This window comes from Microplitis mediator, chromosome 5 (assembly GCF_029852145.1).
Source record: "Microplitis mediator isolate UGA2020A chromosome 5, iyMicMedi2.1, whole genome shotgun sequence".
NCBI lineage: Eukaryota > Metazoa > Arthropoda > Insecta > Hymenoptera > Braconidae > Microplitis > Microplitis mediator.
This window is the reverse complement of record NC_079973.1, coordinates 6779151-6803885: the sequence shown is the minus strand read 5'-3', so window position 1 is coordinate 6803885 and position 24735 is coordinate 6779151. Positions and strand designations below refer to the sequence as shown.

At 31.4% G+C, this 24735-nt stretch overlaps 3 protein-coding genes across 5 annotated transcripts; all 3 read left to right on the top strand.

Annotated features, from left to right (window-relative positions):
* Positions 1-430: 430 nt before the first annotated feature.
* On the top strand, positions 431-3422 carry LOC130668648 (uncharacterized). The gene is made up of 5 exons (XM_057471034.1): positions 431-588; positions 1570-1706; positions 1793-1978; positions 2057-2238; positions 3170-3422. Exons 1-5 carry the CDS (start codon positions 431-433, stop codon positions 3389-3391), a joined length of 885 nt encoding a protein of 294 aa, XP_057327017.1. The 3' UTR covers positions 3392-3422.
* A 2638-nt stretch (positions 3423-6060) lies between these two features.
* Positions 6061-20294, top strand: LOC130668442 (uncharacterized). The gene is made up of 6 exons (XM_057470740.1): positions 6061-6216; positions 12477-12678; positions 18164-18294; positions 18385-18570; positions 18664-18830; positions 18929-20294. Exons 1-6 carry the CDS (start codon positions 6144-6146, stop codon positions 19148-19150), a joined length of 981 nt encoding a protein of 326 aa, XP_057326723.1. The 5' UTR covers positions 6061-6143; the 3' UTR covers positions 19151-20294.
* On the top strand, positions 13184-15625 carry LOC130668441 (uncharacterized). Of its 3 annotated transcripts, none has more exons than XR_008990016.1 (3): positions 13184-14760; positions 14861-15053; positions 15418-15625. XR_008990016.1 is itself a non-coding variant. In XM_057470739.1 (2 exons), the coding sequence occupies exons 1-2, from the start codon at positions 13303-13305 to the stop codon at positions 15419-15421; spliced, it is 1755 nt and encodes a 584-aa protein (XP_057326722.1). In that variant the 5' UTR covers positions 13184-13302; the 3' UTR covers positions 15422-15622. The 3 variants fall into 3 exon arrangements, 1 of the variants encoding a protein (XP_057326722.1); XR_008990017.1 differs by having other exon boundaries at positions 14843-15053; XM_057470739.1 differs by having other exon boundaries at positions 13184-15053; positions 15418-15622.
* Positions 20295-24735: the final 4441 nt, after the last annotated feature.

Below are 24735 nucleotides of genomic sequence, written 5' to 3'. Positions count from 1 at the left end.
ACAATTTGTATAGAATTGTATACAATTGGATCGGGCCATTTTTTCTATCCAATTATATATAGCCTATATATAATTATATAGTCTATATATAATTATATATAGTCTATATATAATTGTATAAAATCTTTTTTCATCGGGTCAGAAAAATTTTGACTTAATATCGAAATATATATTTTTTTTTTTCGTTAATTTTTTGGGAAAATTTGAGGATCGCCAAAAAAATGGTAAAATTTTTTTCTCGAAGCATCAACAAAATTTGTAACATATAACGACGCATTTAGAATTTGTCCATGAACATTTGTAGGCATCCGGTTGAGTCTGATTTTTTTTGCAAATTTGATAATATTTTTTTTTTTTTTTTTTTTTGGACAAAGGTCGGATAATTAACGAAAACCCACATCAAGGAATCGACAATATAGTAAATGAATCGATGAAGTGGATAAACAAAACTCGTTTTCCATACGCACTGCCAATTTTTCAATTAACGAATTCGAGTACATCATATAGACGTTATGACCGCACATTCAAATGCACAGGAGTTTTGGTCCATCCTAATGCAGTTCTCACTTCTTCGCTTTGTATAAAAGAGTAATTATCTTCAAATAAATTTACACATCAAACAAATAAATGTATTATAAAATATATAGGGTAGAATCACTGATTTTGACGTTACACAATTTTCGGACACTTTATATTTCATTTTGAAATATGAAGTGTATTAAAAACGAACATTCCCACTTCAATAAATATCATACACGTAGTTTTGTATACGGTAGAAATATCTGTGTTTTTCGTACTGATTAAATCACTATCCAATTAAGACGGATTATGCGGCAATTGATGCACGTTATTGAGTTTTATATCTGATTAGATTCTGAAATCGATTAGTTAAGTCGTTTTTTAGAAAAATTACAAAAAAGTACGAGAAATTTTTTTGTTTTTGTTTTTCTTATACATATCAGAGTCGATATCTGATCGATTAATATCAAATTTACAGAAAAGTCCTTCCGATTGCGGCTGAAAACATTCGAATTGATTGATTAGATAAAAATTTATAGAGATTTTATATACATACACACACTCAGGCATCATTCTGAAAATATTCAGAATAGTTTCCCAGAACCTCCCCATCTGATACGAAATAAATTTTCGAAAATCGGAGTAAAAACAGTAACGTTCCGAAATATCATAGTTATAATAAAAATAATTAAAACATTGCTCCTAAATATTTAATTTGACAAGTGATAAAATATTTATAGAAATAGTTACTTACCTTTAGCGTTGTATATTAGGTATATCAGAGTAACATTATTTTCTTCAATTAACGATAATTCTAACAAATTATTATTATTCTATTATAACGATTACTATAATAATCACAATTTTTTCATAATCATGGGAACTTTTCCCGGAAATTGCGGGCTTATATCCCATGATTCCAAGTAACTATCACAGTAATAGTTTGGGATGATATTTCGGACAACGTAATAAGAACGGATATCATAATTATCTCTCCGTATATCTCACTTAAAAAATCAATTAATTTTTTTTGTTTTTAATTATGAATAGTGATGAATCGTATGTAGTCGCATCTAATATGGTACGTATAAGCGCAGGCAGATATGAAAGACTTCCTTATGTCAGCCATCACAGACTATATCCTGCTGTACATAACGCATTCTACGAATTAGCATCTATTACAAGTGGTAAAATTTTCTTTTCATTCTATTCAAACTTTTATTGAAACTTTCATATGCTCAATAAATTAATTTTCTCTTAATTAATTTAATAGAATATAAAAACATTACTACGGTTGAAAAGGAAATAATACCTGGTATGGCTATTTTATTTTTTGACAATGCAATAAGAAATGTTCGACCTGCTGCAGTTGATCAATCACCAAAAAGATATAAAATATATTCAAAAGAAATTGATAGAATGTGCGTGAGAGTTTCTTTGATAAAAGATTCTAAAAACAGTAAATATCTTGTGTCTTTTGTTTTTTAATGTCAAATTTTAAACTGATTTGAGTATTCAATTGTGTGAATAATTATAAATTTAAATTTTACAGAAATATTTTCTGAAAAATTCCCAGAAAAATTTTCGTCTTATTCTGAATTTGAAGGTGCATACATCCGTTTTGAAAATAATTCAATCGACAAAAACATTTCAGACATAACCGTTAATGATTTTGTGACTGTCATTGCTACTTTAAATAATGAAACATCGAGCTCAGAGGTAAATGTATATATATGTATATAAATGTATACCTATATAATAGGATATGTTATCTACAACCTTGTAATGCATTGATAAAAAAGTGTGGTTATCGTAACCATCTAAAGTATTGCTATCCCTTATTAAAAGAAGCGATTTGAAACTACTTGCAATGTTAAATGTCGCTTCTTGAATAAGTGATGGATTTTAAGAATCTATTCACGGAGATATTATTCTTGTTTGAAACGCTATGGTGTCATTGTAATGCCAGACTATATTGGTCACCTGTCAGAAATTAAAATAAACACACGCAGAAATTACTATGACCAGAGTAAAGTTTCGAATGGTTACAGTAATTTGTGATATAATCATCGTTGATTTTACTAAGATCATAGTATTGTTTGGATGTGTTTATATCATTTTCCAATAGCTGGCCAACATTACTACACGAAAAGATTGGAACCCGACTGGTTACTGATCTGCACCCGACTTAATACGGTGGTGGAAGGAAATGCTCAGTTGTGATGCAGCGCCACACTTGTTACTGTGCGGAACCTGATTGAGTGATATGCGCAGACGATTCAGTCAGGTTTCGCACAGTAATCAGTGTGGTTCTGCACCACAATCGAACATTTTCTTCCAGCACCGTATTGAGTCGGGTGCAGAACAGTAACCAGTCGGGTTCTAATCTTTCCGTGTATGACATCATACCATTTTAACCAAGAATAATTTCTCCATAGTAATACGCACTGTAAATATAGCAATATATATTGTTAATATAGCAATCAAACCTTTGGCAATTAAAGTATTGCTATACTAACAATCTACAATGATTCAAACTTTAGGTGGTTAATTACAACCCAACGGTATTACTGTTGCAGTAATATCTTTTTTTGAGTGTAGTTATTTATTACAAATTATCAATTTTCTAAAATCAAATGAATTTGTGTAGGCTCTCTTAGGAAGTCCTCTTGTTTGCCGAGGTGAGGATAATGTTCCGGTAGTAACTGGATTGTTAATAAATACTTCATATGATGGATTGAAAATGTACGGAATCGTCGGAGATATGGAACGGTGGATAAACTCTAAAGTAAATGAATTTAGAACCCGCACTGAGCATTTACCTTATTCACAGTTTGACGTACAAGAAATAATGTATGAATATGATTTGTAGTCATTTTTTCTGTACTTTCATTCTGGTATCATGTAACAAAATCAATTAATAAATTTTATAATGTATTGCATTACACAAAAAAGAATCTGGAATATGATTGACCTTGCGGGCTTCCCTAATCTTCCTGCTGTTTTCAAGCTCCTTGAACTCGAAAATAGTATAGTAAATACATTTTCGAGCTCTCGGTGTTCAAATGGTGATATGTCTTGCCTTTATTGTAACATAATATTATACAGTTTCTGATACCCTATGAATCGTAAAGTAATATTCATTATTCCCTGGTAGAAAGTGCCCGACAACCGCCCGACTGTCGACCAGCACCCGATTGGGGAGTCAAAGTAAGGCCTGATGACATTTACCTGAGAAGGTGCTAGACCAGGGACGATTTTGTTGCCCGAACTATCGAAAACCCAGTTAGGTAACTAGTCAGGGGGAATCTTGTTAGCCTTATTTCTTATAAGTTTGGAAATATATATATCCCGAAAACCATTAACCCGATCGGGCAACTAATCGGGCAAAATTTTATGGACCCAATTATACCAGCCCGCTTGGGTATCCGAATTGATGATCCTTGTGGCGACCCGACCTATCTACGTTAATATAGAGAATTTTTACATATTATAAATATGGTATCTAAGGTACCGGTGGGTAATAAGGCCTAGCTAAGGGAGATTTTGAATAGAATCGAAAATATTGCATTTAATTATCGAAATGTATTATTAATCTTTATTTCAATACATTAGCCATAAAATATAATGAGGTAATGGTAATTTTTACCATAAACAAACAAAAAAGTAAAGTTTTACAAAAACCATACGAGCAGGCCTTATTTTACTACGATAGGGTAATAAGGCCTACGGGTTAACCAAACTGTAGTAGTTGAACTGTACTTAATGAAATTTGTATTAGAGATAAATCATCACTTAAATTTAGCAACAATACTTTTTTAAAGACAGAAGACTAGATTGCTTTGCTCCACAGCACTTAAAACTATCAGTATCCTTTTTAAGAGTCAAAAGGCTAGATTGTTTTTTTATAATTTCTTTTGCATTATGACAGCATATGACGGATGATGAAATATAGAAGGCAGGGAACATGGTATCGGGGCTCTATAAACTTGTCGTAACATTTCTATGCAAGACCCTTCTACTAGAGTTGCCTTTAGCGGAGGCGATTATTTTGAATATCATTTCTGTCACTTAGGGCTTATTACCCGACAGGCCGCATTACCCGCGGGTACCTTACTTAAATTATAAAAAAAAAAAAAAAAGTAAATAAAGTAAAAAACTATACTAACTGTATAAAAAAAATTTTCCTCAAATCACCTATAGATTATGTAGAACAGCTAAACTCAGTTATTAGGATCGGTTGCATAGCCAAGTCTTTAAAGCGTCGGTCTTTCGTACGTAGGGTCCCGGGTTCGAATCCCACTAATGTCTGTGCGGTCGTTCATAAGTTTAGTATTTTTTCTCCGAATTAAAATTCCCCCATTCGATTAGAAATTAAATTATCCGCAAACCTGATAGTCCCTGCATCGTGAAAACGATTGAATGAAAAAAAAAAAAAAAAAAAAAATTGTTTTTTTTTTAATTTAGTTAAAATTTATATACATCCTTTCAAAGCGCATTGCATTTTGACCAGGTAAATAGTGGGGCAATTACAAAAAACCCAATCAGGTTTCTACATTCTTTCCTGATCATGTAGTAAAACGTATGCCCTATCGGATGATTAACTGTCTACCCGATTATTTACCCGACCGGGCTCTTTTGCCGAGGGTATCTCGAAACGCATTACATTCTAACCGGGGCGATTTCTCGGGCCCTTATTTCAAATCGGGCAAATTATATAAAGCCTGGTCAGGTACCCGGAATCATTTCTACCAGAGTTGAACACACTTTTAATCATCAATTAACGGCTTATGAGTATTTAAAAGGAATTGAAACGTTTTTAAGCTTCACCAAACATATTTTTTAATCTGAATTTAAGACTTTTCAATTCTCAAATAAGTAAATATTATTTTACGATTATAAACGATTTGTGAGTATTAATAGTATATTACACACCGAGGGAAGTAAAGTAAGAAATGTCTCAGATCACATGTAATTGTTGGCCGAGGCGAAGCCGAGGTCAACAAACATGTGATCTGAGGCTTTCTTATTTACTTCCCGAGGAGTGTATGCTATTTTTCTCCTCGACGGAGGCGGAAAGCGCCAACTTCGTTTTGCACAGCGGGACGAAAGTTGACGCTTTCCGCCCGTCGAGGAGAAAAAATATTTAACTCTCACCAATACTCAGAAATCGTAAAATATTGTTACAATGTCCGATGACGCACGAGAATACAAAATGACCGATTCGTGAGCATTAAAAATATCTGGTTATCACGAAAACTCACTAATCGTAAAATAATATTACAATTTATGATCATGCGCAAGCATGTTACATGACTAACACATTTTTATTGCTCATTAATCGTATTTTTCAACCAGTATATATACATATATATCACGAGTTTTTCGTTATCTATATCTTAAGGCAGAACTTTTTTGATATAAATTCTTATCTTGTGTAACGGAAAGTTATTTTTGTCAAGAATGGTAGTAGGGAGAACTCAAATTCTAATCATTTCTTTCCCTACCACCCTGACTTAGTCTTAGAAGGGGGTTATTATATAAAGCACCAGACTTGACACGCTGTCATTATAACTATAAAAATCTTCGATCATCCGGCAATTAAGCTAAAAACAATTTAAGAAATGAATAAATTGATTATATGTATACTGTTATCAATTCTGTCATTTAATATTGTTCTGTGTGATGATTCATGGGGTAATTATCATTTTTTCTTATATTTCAATTGTAATATACAAAAAATAATTATTCTGGCACTAAGTATATATCGATGAATATCAGTGAATATATAGCTATATTATCTACATTATTACGAGCGAATAAGAGCATAAAAGTCTTGACTCTAATTTAGGCTTTAGTTCCAAATGTTTTTATGTTATTGTTAGTTCAATGTCTTAACGTTTTATAAATACTTATGAACAAATAAAAATTCCGTCGTAAAAGATGTCAATATGTTATTATAAGATACTGACATCAAAATTCTTAAATATTTTGAGATGAGATACTTCATTTGTTTCTGTCAATGAAAGACAACACTCTTTTAGAGAACCAACAAAATTTAATTAGCTTTTTTTTTACAGTTTTTCGTAGTTGGTACGTTTAAGAAAAAAATATATTAGTCCTCCCGTGAAAAAATATTCTGATCAGACTATATCAGGCCTGATATGGAAATTGGCCATATCAGACTATATATGCTTTGATATAAATTGTCTATAAATTGACTGTAAAAAATTACATCTGTAAAAGACCAAATTTATTTAAAAAAAATATGTAAAAAATAAATATCAATAAACTTTTATTGTGTATAAAAAAATCTATCGTGTTCAACTTTCATGACACATCTTTTCGAATACAATTTGAGGTAACTTGATATTTTTAACCTCTATAAAGGCTTATCAAATTATATCAAGTCTGATCAGGATTTTTATTCACAGGTATATCAATTTATATATACACTGGTCACAGAAATTAAGGGATAGAAAAAAAATCCGAAATTTTTAGGTGATTTTCAACATGCTGTAACTCGGTGAAAAATGGTCGTATTAAAAAACTAAAAAAAATCAAATTGTAGCCTCAAGTTTCTAGTTTTCAGATCTGGACCTCAAAATTTTTTATCATGTACGGTTCCGGAGTAATCATATGAAAACCAACGAAAAAAATCGGTCTGTCAGTTGACCCTGCGGGCCAGCCCCAAAACTTCCCGCTGTTTTCGAGCTCGCTGAGCTCGAAAACATTATTGTGAATATATTTTCGAGCTCTTCGAGCTCGCAAATACTTTTGTATGCCATTGTTTTGTAAAAAACCATTTTTTTGCATTTCTTTCTTCCACGATATCTCGCGAACGAATTAACCGATTTTGATGGTTGAGGTGGCAATCGACGCGTTTTATCAAGTTCTAAAGCTGGTCGAATTTTGAAATTGATTTATTCAGCCGTTTTTGAGAAATTTCAAAAAAACCAAGGAAAATTTTTTTTGAATTCTTTCGTCAACGGTTTCTCTTGAACGAATAAACCGATTTTGATGGTTGAGGTGGCATTCGACGCGGCTTATAGAGTTTTAGAGCTGATTAGATTTTGGAATCAATCCATCGAGCAAATTGGAAGTTATCCAAATAAAACATTTTTAAAAAAATTTTATTTTTGAAATATCTCTGAACGCACCCTACCGATTAAGTTCAAATTTCTACGGCCTCAAGACATTAACAAGCCGCGTCGAATGACACCTCAACGATCAAAATCGGTTCATCCGTTCAAGAGTTATGAATATTTACATACATACATACGTACGTACGTACGTACGTACACACATACATACACTCGGACATCATCGTGAAATTAGTCAGGATAGCTTCCTAGGACCTCGAAACGTCGACATCTGATGGAAATTCGATTTTCGTAAATCGGACCGAAACCAATAACTTCCCGAATTTTTGAAAATTTACAATTTTCTTAGCGGGAAGTTAAAAAAATTTTCAAAATTTTTGCTGGTCTTTCAATACCTCTATGGGCGACAGTAAATTTTTTTGAATAATCCGACTGTCTGACTTTTCTCGGAAATTTTATGCCCTTTAATTTGGTGGGCTTAAAAAGTCTCTACGACGATTTGGCGCCGAGTTATCATTGATCAAAGCAAAAAAGTCCATTTTGGCTTTGATAATCAATAACTCCGGATGTATTGGTCGTACAGAGAATGGAAGCAGGGTTTTAAAAACTGGAAAACATTCTCTATAAGGCAAAATTAGTGGCATTTGATAGAAAAATTTTTTTTAAAGCAATATTGTTTGGTAAAAAACAGGTCAAAATTCACAAATTTAAGGATATTCGGAAATCTTGCTATAACTTTGGGTAACTCTAATGCCGGCGGTAAAAAAAATTTTAGGAATTTTTTTTGACAATGATAAAGCATTGCGGATACAACAAAAAAAAAAATTTGAAAAAAAAAATTTTTGAAAAAAAAAATTTTGAAAAAAAAAAAATTTTTTTCAAAAATTTTTTTTTTTTCAATTTTTTTCGATAATCGATCTTTTTGATGAAAGAAATGAAGATTATCGGTAAAAAAACCATTTTCAAATCGACAAAATGAACAAAAACCGAGAAACTACCAATTATGGTGATTTTTGACAAAATCGATAAATTTAATAAAGCTTCGGGGCACTAAGAAAGAAAAATCGCAGCGATTTGAAATTTTCAGGGTTTTTTCAGGACACTTTGAGGTTGAAAAAAAGTCGAAGTTATCCTTTGTTCATCCGTTATATCCAAAGTTATAGCAAGATTTCCGAATATCCTTAAATTTGTGAATTTTGACCTGTTTTTTACCAAACAATATTGCTTTAAAAAAAAATTTTTCTATCAAATGCCACTAATTTTGTCTTATAGAGAATGTTTTCCAGTTTTTAAAACCCTGCTTGTATTCTCTGTACGACCAATACATCCGGAGTTATTGATTATTAAAGCCAAAATGGACTTTTTTGCTTTGATCAATGATAACTCGGTGCCAAATCGTCGTAGAGACTTTTTAAGCCCGCCAAATTAAAGGGCATAAAATTTCCGAGAAAAGTCAGACAGTCGGATTATTCAAAAAAATTTATTGTCGCCCATAGAGGTATTGAAAGACCAGCAAAAATTTTGAAAATTTTTTTTTCGTTGGTTTTCATATGATTACTCCGGAACCGTACATGATAAAAAATTTTGAGGTCCAGATCTGAAAACTAGAAACTTGAGGCTACAATTTGCTTTTTTTAGTTTTTTTATACGACCATTTTTCACCGAGTTACAGCATGTTGAAAATCACCTAAAAATTTCGGATTTTTTTTCTATCCCTTAATTTCTGTGACCAGTGTATATATATCAGACTATATAAAGTCATATCAAGTTATATCAAGCCTGATCAGGGATTTTTTTTTTAAGTATATCAAAGTATATATAACTTTATAAGGTTATATCAGGCCATATCAGGACCTATTAGAAATAAATATAACATTATATATGAGCTTATCAAGCTATATCAAGTCTGATATAGACATATTAAATTGATAAGGCTTGATCTGGCCTGATATGGCCAATTTTCATATCAGGCCAGATCAGGACCTATCAAAAATCAAATATGGACATTAGGGTGCTCCGTTTGAAACGAAGATTTTTTTTTTTCGTTCCCCATCGAAAATCTTGTTCTACATGTAAAAATAAAAATTCAGTGAAATTTTGAGCTCTTAATAACAATTTTAAGAACTGGAACAACGTCGTTGAAGTTTTCCCATGCTAAAAGCATGTAAATTTTGATTTTTTTCATTTTATCGAATAAAACTCAGCCCCATATTCACGTATCTTATCGGTTCAAAGTTTTCTTGGAAGAGAATTGTATGCTCTTTGAAAAAGCCTGTATGTGCTTAGCAGTACCTTCAACTACAGCCCTCGTGGAAGCCTTGAAAGTCTAATTTCCTACGAAATTAGTGGTTTTTTGTTGTTAACTTGTAAACGGTTGACTTTTGGGAAAAAAAGTACATGACATTTTTTGTAGGAAATTTAGTCTTCTACAAAAAAGTTCTTCAAAGTCAAATCTCTGAAATCAATATTTGAAAAGATATGTGAACTTTAACTAAGTAAAATTCGAAATTTTAGCTAAATGTCAAGATTAACGGTTTTATAATTCAAAACCATTACATAAACCATGTTTCTTTTAACATAATCCATCTGTTAGGTCCCGAGGACATCGAAAATTCGAACGAGATTCTTCAAACCTGTGTTTTAATCATTCAATATTTCAAAAGAATTACAAATGAGGTTAGTACTTAAGAACAATTTCGATGAATAATTACGGGCATTTTATATTTTATATAAATATATATTAATTGATACTTACCATAAATTAATAACTGAATATATTGTATAGTATTGAACATTGACATTTAGCTAAAATTTCGAATTTTACTTAGTTAAAGTTCATATATCTTTTTAAATATTGATTTTAGAGATTTGACTTATGAGAACTTTTTTGTAGAAGACTGAATTTCCTACAAAAAATGTCATGTACTTTTTTTCCCAAAAGTCAACCGTTTACAAGTTAACAACAAAAAACCACTAATTTCGTAGGAAATTAGACTTTCAAGGCTTCCATGAGGGCTGTAGTTGAAGGTACTGCTAAGCACATACAGGCTTTTTCAGAGAGCATACAATTCTCTTCCAAGAAAACTTTGAACCGATAAGATACGTGAATATGGGGCTGAGTTTTATTCGATAAAAAGAAAAGAATCAAAATTTACATGCTTTTAGCATGGGAAAACTTCAACGACGTTGTTCCAGTTCTTAAAATTGTTATTAAGAGCTCAAAATTTTACTGAATTTTTATTTTTACATGTAGAACAAGATTTTCGATGGGGAACGAAAAAAAAAAAAATCTTCGTTTCAAACGGAGCACCCTAATGGACATATCAGATCATATCAGGCCAGATATGAATATATCAAAAATTTTGATATGGCCTTATCAGCTCATATCAAGCCTGATCAGAATATTTTTTCACGGGCTGGTGGCTCCGAATTACGGTAAACTACCGTAATTTACCACATGTGGCCGTAACTTACCGTAACGTACTCTCTTAAAATGAACCAGTGAAATTTCACTGATTTTCCAGTGAAATCCACTGATTTTCCAGTGAAATCCACTGGTTCAACCAGTGATACGCCGGTGTACTACATAAATATAAACACAATAGGTTAGATTAATTTTATTTTATTATAAACGTTTATTTATAAACAAAGTGAAGTCAAACAAAAAGAGTCTTAATAACAATTATATTTAATTAAAAATTATTTAGTAATAAAATAAATAATATTTATTAAGATTTATAAATATTTAATTTGTTTCCATTTTCAATGGGCTTTTTATATTGTTCAATTTTAAAATTATGTCATTCATTTTTGAGGTTAGCTCCAAGCTATTGAAATTACTCCAAAGTTATTTATTTTTAAACTCTGTAAAAATTGTGTCATATAATTATTATTGTTATATAAAAGTTAGTTAAAATATTACATGAAGACAATCAATAAATATTACTTATTTATTGACATAATAAAACACTTAAATATACTCATGTGTAGAATGCTGCTGTACCCGCGCGCTTACATATTTTTAGTTCACTGGTTGAAACCAGTGAGCGCGACGTTCACTGATTCAACCAGTGAAATTCACTGGTTCAACCAGTGAACTTTTAGTCACTGGTTAAACCAGTGAACTTCACTGGTTGAATCGGTGGAATTTCACTGGTTCATTTTAAGAGAGTATGGTATTTCTACGGCAAAGTTGCTGCATATAATAATTACTATCTAAACTAATAAACAATTTAAATATCGGCGTTACAGATCGAATGATGGCCCGGGTCAAAAAAATAACTTGATTTTGGCTACACTTACTATTTTTAACTTCATTATGACTTTTTTAACTCAACGACTTAAGTTCGAAATCAATAAATTTGCGGATTAACGACAAGATTTGTCTTATTTAACTTTTATGATCGGCTTCGCCTCGGCTTTCATATCACATCCGCCAGGAAATTCAACTTTCTGGTCTAGTGTTGCAATATACTATTTCTTGCTCTGACTGCACCATGTGGACTTTAGACATTATTTAACGAAGTTTTTCTTTACCCATTCATTGCATTGTAACTATTCATGATACAAGTCGGATAAGTAACAGATTATGGCATGGGTCGGTTCGAAAATAAACCAACGGGTTGCGCTGTGACACAACACAACCATTAACTTAATTTGGAAAAGTCGTGAACTTATCAGAAAATCGTCGGCAAATCGATAACTTCAAAAAAAAAAAAAAAGGTATTGCGAAACTGAACCAAGTTTTAGTTTTGACCCGGGTTCTCTAAAATTTTGTTATTTAAATATTTGGGTATCCCATTTTGACCGATTTTTCTTACAACTTTGATCATTTTTTCTGTTTTATGAACAAAGAGACAGTATTCAGTGTCGGAGACGTTGAAGATTTCGATGAACCAGTGAATTGGTTAAACGAAGATCGTATACCATGGGTACTGCCAATTTTTCAAATAATAAATTCGAGTATACCATCTAGGCGTTACAACCGCACATTCAAATGCGTAGGAGTTTTGGTCAATCACAATGCAGTTCTCACTTCGAAGCTTTGTATAAAAGAGTAATTATCTTTAAATAACTTCACACATTAAAACAATAAATGTATTATTAAATATAAAGGGTAGAATCATTGATTCAGACATTATACTATTTGCGGATACTTTATATTTTATTTTGAAAGTCATCGTGCTTCCAAAGATTCGTACCGGACAATTGATAGCACTAATTTTTTGGATTAAGGGGTTAGGGGTAGTCAGAATTTTCAAAAAATCGATTTTTTTTTTTTTGCATTTTCTTAAAGTATAATATTTTAAAAATATTGTGTGAAAATTTGAAGTGAATCCGACAAATTCTTTTCGAGTTATTTAACAATGACCAAAGGACGCTCGGGTGCTACGTGGCATTCGAGTGCAGGTAGCTAGAAACAGCTGCAAGCAACCGACCTTTCGGGTTTCATTGTCATGAATATCTCCCCATTTTAATGTATTTATAATTATATATATATATATATATATATATATATATATATATATATATATATATATATATATATATATATTCACAATTTGTAGGTAGTACAAGAACTGAAAAATAATTTTTGGTTGCCAGTATACCTGTAGTCGTTGCACTGATCAGTCGATAGTTTTGTGATAAATTATTTCTCAAGTGAATTAAATTATTAACCATGGGACGTGATTCTAGAAAGGTTTCAAGAGAACTTCGGAGTTCTGAAAAAATTAATAAGTCGCGTTCAGTCAAAAGAAAGAATGTTTTTAATCCGAAAACAGCCGAACGTGATGAAAGTATTCAGAGTACATCTTCTAAAAAATTAAAACAAAACACTGAAGATGATGTACCTGAAGACAGCAGTACTGAATTTCGAATAATAAATTTTATTCAGGTATTCACTGCAATTTCTGCTCTTATAAAATGTAAAAAATGTGATGGAAATGTAGTGTTTCAAACAGCAAGTACACGTGGGCTGGGATTCAAAATTGTAGTTGCATGTAATAACTGTGGAAATGAATATATTCCTTCCTGTTCTTTCGTTGGGCATTCTTATGAAATAAACAGACGTTTCATTTTTGTAATGAGAATACTAGGAATAGGATACGAAGGATTGTGCAAGTTTTGCGGCCTGATGGACATGCCGTCTTTTTTAGATAAATCTACGCATACAATTTTACTGAAACAGATTTTGAATTGTAGTAAAGCCGTCGCAGAAACCTTCATGACGAAAGCTGTGAATGAAGAAAAGCAAGCAATGCCAACAACTGAAAATGAAGATATAAATCATCTAACTGTATCGGGAGATGGAACCTGGCAAAAACGGGGATATACATCGTCATTTGGAGTTTCTTCTATAATTGGCTATTTTACTGGAAAGATTCTTGACATAAACATTAAAAGTGCATATTGTAAGCTATGTGAGTATTGGAAAAAAAAAACAAATACTGTTGAGTTCGAGGAATGGTATCAATCGCATGAAGATGTGTGTTCTGCTAATCATCAAGGGTCTTCTGGGAAAATGGAGGTGGATGCGATGGTCGAAATGTTTTCGTATTCTGAAACTAAATATGGAGTTAAGTATGCCAACTATATTGGTGATGGTGACTCCAAGACCTATTCAGGAATTATAAAATCAGATCCTTACGAAAATACAACTGTAAATAAAAAGGAATGTATAGGGCATGTCCAAAAGCGGATGGGGAGTCGATTACGTACGCTGAAGAGTAAACAAAAAGGTCTTGGTGGTCGAGGTAAGCTCACAGGAAAATTAATAGACAAACTAACTGTGTACTATGGTTTAGCAATACGCCGGCATTGTGATTCTATTGAAAATATGAAATCTGCTATAATGGCAACCTTTTATCACTACGGCTCGAGTGATGAAAAACCGAATCATGATATGTGTCCAAAAGGCGAAGAATCTTGGTGCTCTTACCAGCGCGCTGAAGCAAGAGGAGAGCTTGATACCTTTTCTCACGATTATTCTCCTTTACCTTCTGATGTTTTAAAAGCTATCAAGCCTATATACGAAGATCTTAGTAATGAAAATTTACTTTCAAGATGTGTAGGTGGATTCAATCAGAATAATAATGAAAGCTTTAACCAACTAGTATGGAAAATATGTCCAAAAACGGTAAATACTAGTTTTACTATCGTACAAATAGCTGCATACGTTGCTATGTGTATATTTAATGAGGGTATAAATTCATTATTAGTCTTGATGAATACACTAGGACTTAATTGTGGGCCTAATTCTCATCGGTATGCAGAAAGAATGGATGCTGCACGTATCAAAGTAGCAGATAAGCGCGCTAATGATAACACCCGAGAAGGTCGATTGCAACGTAGGCACCAGCAAATCGATATTTTGGAAGCTGCTATGTCGGCTGAAGAGCTATTATATGGTCCAGGAATAGATGACTCAGTGTAAGTTATTAAATAATTCTTATAATTCGACATAAATCCATAGCAAAACTTTAAATGCGTTTTTCTCAAAACTATGTTTTCTGAACTGGTGATCACTGTAACTTAAAAACTGCTCGGTAGATTTCAATAAAATTTATTGTACTTTTGAAATACATTAAAAACTCGTGCCTGATCGAAGGATTTTTTTTTTTTTCAAAAATTTCGATTTTTTTTTAACAATAAACTGTCGGTTTTTTTCTCGAAAATTTGAAAAAAATTTCCTGAGGCCGCCATTTTGTTAATTTCGAAAAAAAAAAAAAAAGCTTCGATCAGGCACAAGATTATCTATTAATAAAACTAATTTTTCTTGTCCGATTGATTTTAGATGAATCTCCAAGGACTTATGATGATCACCGCAAAGGACTTCGGGAGGAACGGGCTCTACAAAAACAGCGATAACTTTTTGAATTATTAATTTTTTTTTTTGAAATTTTCGTGAAGTCAAATCGAAACGTGTTCTAATAAAGCTATGTTTTTATTTTTGTCAAATAAAGTAATTAACTACAAAAAAAAAATTATTGAAAATCATCATTTTTTCATACCCCTGAGTACCCCTAACCCCTTAAGATAATTCATTGTAAATCAATGAAATAATGGATCAAATTGATACCAAGTCAAAATAATTCTTTCATAAATCACAAATTCTTTTTGTACACGTTGAAAAAAAATGCTAACTATCACCATCTTGCAATGGGGAATGATTACCATCTGTATGTGATAATCATTATCATGCTTTTATATTAACTATTCGTTTCTCGTATAGCAATAATAACTATTGCCAATAGTAATAGTTACCATCTAGATACACTGAAAAAATAAATACTGTTTTCAAGTATCTGCGTGTTTGAATCCTCCCGATAAAATTATTTGTTTAATCTTACACGGAAAGAAAATTATGGCAGCGGTTCCCATAATTTTGTGAAATTTTTTCCTATACCATAATAGAAATTACGACCATAAATTATGGGAGCGGTTCCTATAATTATAGGAATGTTTCCCATAATTATAGGAATAGTTCCAATAATTATGGGAATGATACCCATAACACTATAGGAATGGTTCCTATAATTATAGGAATGGTTCCTATAATTTATAGGAATACTTTCTATAATATTATAGGAACCATTCCCATAATATTATGGGAATGGTTCCCATATTATCATGAAAAAATTAATTTAAAGAAGTGCGGTAATCACTTCTACAATACACAGAAATATTATTAAACATAAAAACAAAAATTCAAACATTGAAAAAAAAAATCGTATTTGGCAAAAAAACATTAAGATTTTTAACAAGAATTTTTTGTCAGCACAAAACATTCGAGAAAATTCAAATTTTGGGAAATTTCTACACTATTGTGCAAAAAAAAAAATTTAATGATATTATAGGGATGGTTCCCATAACATTATGGGAATAGTTCCCATAATATTATAGGAATAGTTCCTATACCAATATGGGAACCATTCCCATATCATTATGGAAACCATTCCCATAATGGTATGGGAACTATTCTCATACTATTATGGGGATGGTTCCCATAATATATGGGATCCATCCCTATAGTAGTATAGGTACTATTCCCATACCATTATGGGAACCATTCCCATAGTGCATAGAAAAACTTCCCATAATTTTCTTTCCGTGTAGTAACAATGTACTCCAACCAAGAATATTTTCTTAAAATAAGTATAAAAATTCTTAAATCAAGAAAATATTACTTGGTTGGAGTATATTTTTACTATGATTAGATAAATATTTACTCGGGAGGATTCAAACACGCAGATACTTGAAAACAGTATTTTTTTCTTTCAGTGTAGTAATATTTCTTATGTCTGAAACATTTTGCCTTCTAAGATAGTAATGATTATTATCACGGATATGAATGGTTACCATCTTCGATAGTGATAGTTACCATCTAGATAAGAATGGTTACCATCTCCAAAAGGAAAAGTTAACATAAAAGAATAAGAATCATTAAAATGTTAGAATGGGAATAGTCACTTCGTTAAGATGGAAAGTATTACCCCGAGTCAAAAAACAAATTCTAGTTTAGTCCTCAAAAGCCTCAATTCCTTTGATGTTTTATTTACCGCCCAGAAAGTAACTTTATTTTAGTATTAAAAATCCTCAATGAGAACCATGAGGTCTAAATGCGAATAATTTATCGATTTTAAATTATAATTAAGACCTAAAAATCCTCAACGAATAAAAAGTTATGGTTCGGACTTTGAAAAATTTTAGATAGAAAAAAAGAAGGAAGAGAATACGTCGAATGAAACTTTTGAGGTTCAAATGCGGATAAAATTATTCCTGTATGTTTTGAGTATTTTGAGGCCCTAATCTAGATTATGTGATTCTAGTTTAGTCCTCAAAGTGGTAAAATTGACCGTAACTACTACTTTAAGGACTAAAATAGGATAACTTTCTACACTGTTGTCAATCCCAAAATTCTAAGTTGATCCTCAAAAACCTCATTGAGAACTTTGGGACTTGAATCCGAATTTGTTTTTTGACTAGAGACCTAATTTAACGTGAGTGAATTTGTCAAAAAAATAATTTCGATCGTAAGATACACAGCGCATTCGCGCTTGAGGTGTGCAATTGAATATAAAAAAAGCAAATTTATGATCACATTTATAATTCACATTTCTGACTGATTTTGACTCGTAAATAACTTCGTGTATTTTGCTTCAAATTCTGCACTGAGAAAAAAAAATACTATTTTCCAAACAAGAATTTCTTGGTTCAAGAAATCCGTTCAAAATATTTATTTTATTATTATTAATTATTAATTTCTTGAGAAAAGAGCATCAAATTTATTTTTGTTGTTATATGAATTTGATATTATATTATGAATAAACAAAAGAATAGCTTTACTTGAATTAAATAAAAATTATTTCTTTCAATCCTACGAATTATTGAGACAAAATTATATATTCTTGAAAATTATCAAGAATATACGTTCTTGTCTCAAGTAAATGTTCTTAATAAAAGTATTTTTTTTTCTCAGTGTGAAGGAAATTTTTAACAGTAATTATTAGCCAATTAATTTTTTTTTCAATTATTTATAGTAATGAAACATATGTACTCGCAAACAATATTACAATCGGAGGTACACCCGTAAAAGAATACCCTTATGTCCTTCATCACAAGCTGTATCCTGCTGTCCATATGACGTCCTATGACATAGCAACTATTACAAGTGATAATAATTTTTTTTTTCTTTAATTATATCGTTTATTGAAATTTTGATATCTTCAATACGTATATTTTCTCTTAATTAATTTTATAGAAAATAACAACACTAGTTCGGATGAAAAAATAACAATTCCTGGTTTGGTTATTTTATATTTTGATATTCCGATAAGAAGTATTCCATCTATATCAGTAAGACACTCACCAAATACAACAGAAATATATTCAAATAAAATTGACAAAAGCTGCATGCGAATTTCTGTGATAAGAAGTCCTAATAAAAGTAAATATCTTGTCTCTTTTATTTTTTTAATGTCAAATTTTGTACTGATTTGTGTGTTAAATTGTGCAATAATTATAAATTTTAATTTGACAGATATATCTACTGAAATATTTCCAGAAAAAATTTCTTCTTATAGTGAATTTGTCGATGCATATTCTAAATTTGAAAATAATTTAATTGACACAAGTATTTCAGGCATAACTTTTAATGATTCCGTAAGTGTCATTGCTACTTTGGATAATGAATCATCGAACTCAGAGGCAAGTGTATATGTATATATTTATTAATATATTTAGTTTGTACACTATAAATATTTATTAAAAATTATCAATTTTATGCAAATAAAAAAATTTTACAGACACTCTTAGGAAGTGCTCTTCTTTGTTCCGTCGAGGATGATATTCCTGTCTTAACTGGAGTATTAATAAAAACATCTGATGGATTAAATATGTACGCAGCCGTCGGAAATGTAAGACAGTGGATAAAATCTACAGTATATGAATTGAATAGACCATATAGATATTTATCTGCTGAAGTGTTTGATATCAGAGAAACAAGATATCTAGCTGATTTACAGTAATTCTTTCTTTACACGCTGAAAAAAAAATGCTAACTATCATCATTTTGTAATAGGGAATAATTACCATCTATATGTCATAATGATTATCATGCTTTTATATTAACTATTCGTTTCTCGTATACACTGAGAAAAAAAATACTTTTATTGAGAATATTTACTTGATACAAGAACATATATTCTTGATAATTTTCAGGTATATATAATTTTGTCTCAAGAATTCGTAGAACCCGGGTCAAAAATAAAACCTGATTCAGGCTCGCTTCGCCTTATTTTCTTTTGAAGTTATCGATTTGCCGACGATTTTCCGATAAGATCTCGACTTTTTCGACTTAAATTTAATTTTTTTCAACTTTTTGAACTTTTTTCATCTTAGTTTCAACTTATTCGTCTTTACTTTGAGCACGATAGTCATTCACATTACTTTTGACTTGCTAAACCAAGTCGAAAAAAAGTCATTTATTCGTCTTACTTTCGCCTTAATATATAAAAATTATTTCACTTTAGTTCTGACTTTTTCGACTTATAATTCAAGTCGAATAAGTCTACATCAAATCAGTTTCGACTTGATTTAGACTTTTTCGTCTTAAATCGTGACTAAGTAAGCCAATTAAGTCTAAACCAATGCGAAAACTTAATATATTTCATACCTTCGTAAAAAAGTCGAGTTTATCTTGTGAAAAACGGCTCCAAATTTCGACTTGGTAAACCAAGTCTAAATCAAGTTTTGTTTTTGACCCGGGAATTGATGAAAATAATTTTTATTTAATTCAAGTAAAGCTATCCTTTTGTTTACTCATAATATAATATCAAATTCATATATTTACAAAATTAAATTTGATGCTCTTTTCTCAAGAAATTGATAATTAACAATAATAAAATAAATATTTTGAACGGATTTCTTGAACCAAAAAATTCTTGTTTGGACAATATTATTTTATTTTCTCAGTGTAGTAATAATTACTATTGCCGATAGTAATAATTACCATCTAGATAAAAATGCTTACCATCTTCGATAGGAAAAGTTAACATAAAAAAATGAGAATCCTTAAAATGTAAGAATGGGAATAATCACTTTAGCGTATACTTTCACGCTGTTATTATGTAAAAATAATCGATTAATAAATACTATAATTCACTTGTTCCATTCTGGCTTATTTATTAATCAGACAGAATATTTTTAATTTGACCAGGTTGACGTCGTTAGGGTGTCAATAGACCCCAGGTGCGTCAGCTGTTGACCTTCTTTTATTTTATGCAAAAAAAGTTTTATTGACTTACTATGATGACGATTTTGGGCACCATAACTTGCCCCAAATAATCCCTTTGATGCTTCCTTTCAGCGCGAACAAGACGATCCCCGAAGACTCGGCTCCTTCGTAGAGGAAAGCAATTTCAATTGGTCGATCAAACCACCAGAGCTCGAAGGCTCAACAACACAAGAGAGAGTAGAAAAGTAAACTATGTTATGAAACTAATTATTAATTAAATGATGTTTCGTTCATTCATTACAATGTCATCAGTCGTCTTAAAATAGTAGTGTATTGTGACTTATTAAATTATTGCAGATATCAGTTTATAAACTCGTTTTGACAATCAACAAAATTGAAGGATCAAACGAGCCCGCTGAACACATAAATAGTAAATAATAAAACATGTGGTCACAAATATTTCCATAAGCATGTGCGAAAAAACCCCAAAAATAAAGTATACAAGAGCAGTCTCATGGGTGCAACTTCGCTCTTATACTCTTAAATATTTAATCTGCCAACTTTCCCCATCTACTGATATTCTTATTCACGATTTAGATCGCGTTACGTTTGAATGCTTCATAAAGTTATGTTCTTAAAAAAATAAAAAAAAGCTTTTCAATCGAGATCGAGAATCGGCAGTGATCAACATGAATTTTAAAAGATATCTGATAGCAAACACGACGCTTTTTAAATATTAGATGAAACACTCGAACCGCAATATGAACCCCTGACGTTTCCGATAATATATATGTATTCGCCGTCACGTTTTTATCTTATACAGATATATATCTATTACACGGTATGTATACTGGATACATAGAATATATAAAATAATCTATAATACACTAGTCTAACTCAAATGATTTAAATTTACCGCTGAGTTTTTGCTATTACCTTGATACATCACCTCTCTCTTATTCTCATATTCTATACATGTACGATGTGCGCCATGTAACATTAGATTTATATCCATATGACATATTGAGTACATTATTGATGTTGTAAGACATAATAGTATTTTAACCTTGCCATTCATTATTGTTTTTATTAATAAATGTCAACCATATCATACATGCATTCAATAATATCACTGACTGTATAATTTATTGATTTAATTTTTTATGTCCAGCCGATTGATTTAATTATTATTTATTGCAGTTGATTATAAAATCGATTAATATTCAACTCACAGTAAATAAATTTTTAAAAATGACAGTTGGGAAAATAGTTTCAACTATTTGTAAGTAATAACGCGGCTTGGTTTTATAGGGAAGAATGGAACAACCCTGATTACAAAGAATGATTCAAAACGATTAGAAATGATTAAAAACAATTCAATTTTAACATTCATCATTCCCTTACGAAAAAAATCTGGAATATGTCGCATATATGCAACGTATATATAAACATATGTCTCATATATGCAGATTTGCCCGGATATATCCGGATATATATTTTTTTCGTATGGGTTGAGTAAATCGCTTCGTCTAATCAAGAAAATGAGACACTATTTTTTAGGCATGCATGCAACAAAAAATTTGTTTCTACACACAAAGAATTTTTAAGTAAAAGTTACATATAAAATTTGGTATTGTAAAGACATCTAGCCAGTAATTACATTTTTACTGTATGTTGTTAGTAAAAACTGCACTTCATTTACATGCTATTGAGTAGTATATTTTACAATGTACATGGGAACAATTGAGGTATTTACCACATGTCCTCACAGTATCATACTTTTTGAGTAATTTTTAGTAAAAATTTCTCTGCGTCTATACCCACCCATACAAAGTCGCCGAGCTTCGAAATTTTCCCATAGATCGGCCGATGCCTGGTTTGAAATGATTGGCCAATAAATGGCTAACTATACTGGCCCGTGCATGGTGAATCAACGGCAGTTGTCTTTTTGCTTATAAAATCGTCTTACAATTAACCGCCGTTCGTTGGCCAACGGTTTGATCGAGTGCTCTTGATACCAAGCTTTGGTCGATGATTTATTGCCACGATTGGCCAGTGCTTGCGACTGCCATATTAGCATACTGTTATCATCCGATATTTAACCGATCTTCGGTCGATGCTTGAAAATTGGCAGCCATTCATGACCCAGTAATGGGCCGATTCTTTTTTTTTGTATGGGTATAGTAATAAAAGTTTCTTTTTGCAATCGTAGCCAATTTCACTTCTGAGTCAGCTTTTATCAGTTCTCCACAAAATAATACAGACAATAAACCCTTGCAAAAAAAATAGACATTTTCGATACATTTAACTGAAAATTTTAAATTAGCTGCGCTTTACGGACTGATCAACTTGCCCTACCTTTTTTAACCAACCAAAAAAAAAAGGAAAAAATTTCTTTGTGTTCAGAATGTCTCATTTTACCCCAGTCTCTCCTTTATATCCATAAGAAAAAGTATATACAGTTTGTATATACACACTAAGGCTTTTTCGGATTTATAGAATCCTTTACGTCTTCACCCTATGACATGTCGAAATAAAGCTGATTTTTGTGTTCGGAATATTGATAGGGAGGGGGGGGGGGGTCGCGAATAGAAAGGGTGCTACTCAGGGGACAACACCCTTTTTTTACACTTTAGAAAAAATGGAAAAAAAAATAACAGGGACCGACAGTCCATCATGTAAATGATTTTTCGCATCAATTTAGTGTTTTGTTGGCCATATATGCAAAGTGTTAGTCATTTTTTTCACATATATTTGTATGTGTGTATACCTATTTTTGTTCTTTTTACATTTTTCAGTCACTCTTTGGTATGTTAGTACGAACTCTCGGGAATGAAACGCGATCGATCAAACAGCAGCAGTAACAGGTGTCGCGAAATCTAATCTTGTGACAAGTACAAGTTTTTCTACTTTCGTGTATTTCTTTTTATTTTTTAAATTTTTCATCCATTTTCGTCATCATTTTACTAGGAACTTCATATGCAAATCTATATTGCGTCATTTTTTTTTTTTTTTAAATAAAAATAAGAGCTATACTCTCATATCTTTGCCGGGCATAATAACATTTTATAATAAATATCGAGAAAAAGATTAAAACAATAAAATTTTTTGGTTTCAATTACTTCTATTTTTTTAACATAAGTGGCGCAAAAAAAAATCTTCATTTTTTAAATAAAGATTTTTTAACTCCCTACCAATTTTGTCAATCAACCAGACCGTAATTAAAAATGTAACTAAATTTTTTTGATAAATTTAAATTCAGAAAAAAAAATAAATTGTCCAATTAAAATTACAATATAAAATATAAAAGCAGTTGACTTAAGTGACTGTAGGTTTAAAAGATGAGATAGACGGGTAGTTTAGCCGAGGACATTTATAAATGACAGGAGGAACTGTACTATAACTGGTCAACAATATAGCCGTACCGCGAGGTCAAACTGAGCATAGTAAAGATAGTGGATAGGAGGTGTCAAGGGTAGGAGAAGTAAGGGGAAAGGGGAAAGGGGTAGAGTGTGGTGTGGTGCGGTATGGTACTGCTATGCACGCTGTAGGGGTTGGATTTGGTTCAACGAGGGAAACTCTGAGGATAGTGGTTTTAGATAGCCCATGTATATCCAAAAGCACAGAGTAGAGTACATACAGGGTTGTTATATGTATAGTATAGCATGCGTACATGAAGGTAGCCTGGTAATGGCTCCGGTTTATTAATGACCGGTCAGCTGGGTTGCCAACCGACGTGTATACGTGTTCCGTGGCAAAATGTAGCTTCGCCGCCTCGGAGTTGACGCCCGCACAATCCAGTAGTCTATTCTCACACGGACATTTTGCCATGTCTCATGACAGTGTAAAGTCTATGACTATGGACGTGCTTGTCAGGATGAACTTGCTGAATTACAATGCAATGAGATTGTTATCTTTAATACCTTACTATATACAATATACATATATTATTATGTACACTTGCTGACTAATTTTGTTATTCAAATTTTTACTAAGCATACCTTTTAATTAATACTTTATTGTTATTTATTTAAATTATTTGCAGTCAACTATAATTGATATTTTTTTAAGTAATAAAAATTTGACTGTCATGTGAGATAATTATTTTTTATTGAATTAAATTCAATGTGAAAATTTGACGGAGGGATGAGTCAGGTCACTTGGAGCTAGGCCACATTAAAATTTTTATTCAAAATTTGATTTTAAAAAATTTTTTTGGAGTATAATTTTTATAAAATTTAGCTGTATCTAATTGATATTATATCGGAGGGAATTATTTTTACTTATTAATCGTCACTAAAAAATCAAAATGCCTGATTACTGTGCGGGTCCTGACGGAGTCGTGTGCGCATATCACTCAGTCAGGTTCCGCACAGT

Coding starts and splice junctions, on each gene's coding strand:
- LOC130668442 (XM_057470740.1), top strand. CDS start 6,144: ATGAATAAATTGATTATATGTATACTGTTATCAATTCTGTCATTTAAT. Junction 18,295..18,384: donor TGACATAGCAACTATTACAA/GTGATAATAATT, acceptor TTAATTTTATAG/AAAATAACAACACTAGTTCG. Junction 18,831..18,928: donor ATGAATCATCGAACTCAGAG/GCAAGTGTATAT, acceptor AAAATTTTACAG/ACACTCTTAGGAAGTGCTCT.
- LOC130668648 (XM_057471034.1), top strand. CDS start 431: ATGAAGTGGATAAACAAAACTCGTTTTCCATACGCACTGCCAATTTTT. Junction 589..1,569: donor TCTTCGCTTTGTATAAAAGA/GTAATTATCTTC, acceptor AATTATGAATAG/TGATGAATCGTATGTAGTCG. Junction 1,707..1,792: donor ATTAGCATCTATTACAAGTG/GTAAAATTTTCT, acceptor TTAATTTAATAG/AATATAAAAACATTACTACG.
- LOC130668441 (XM_057470739.1), top strand. CDS start 13,303: ATGGGACGTGATTCTAGAAAGGTTTCAAGAGAACTTCGGAGTTCTGAA.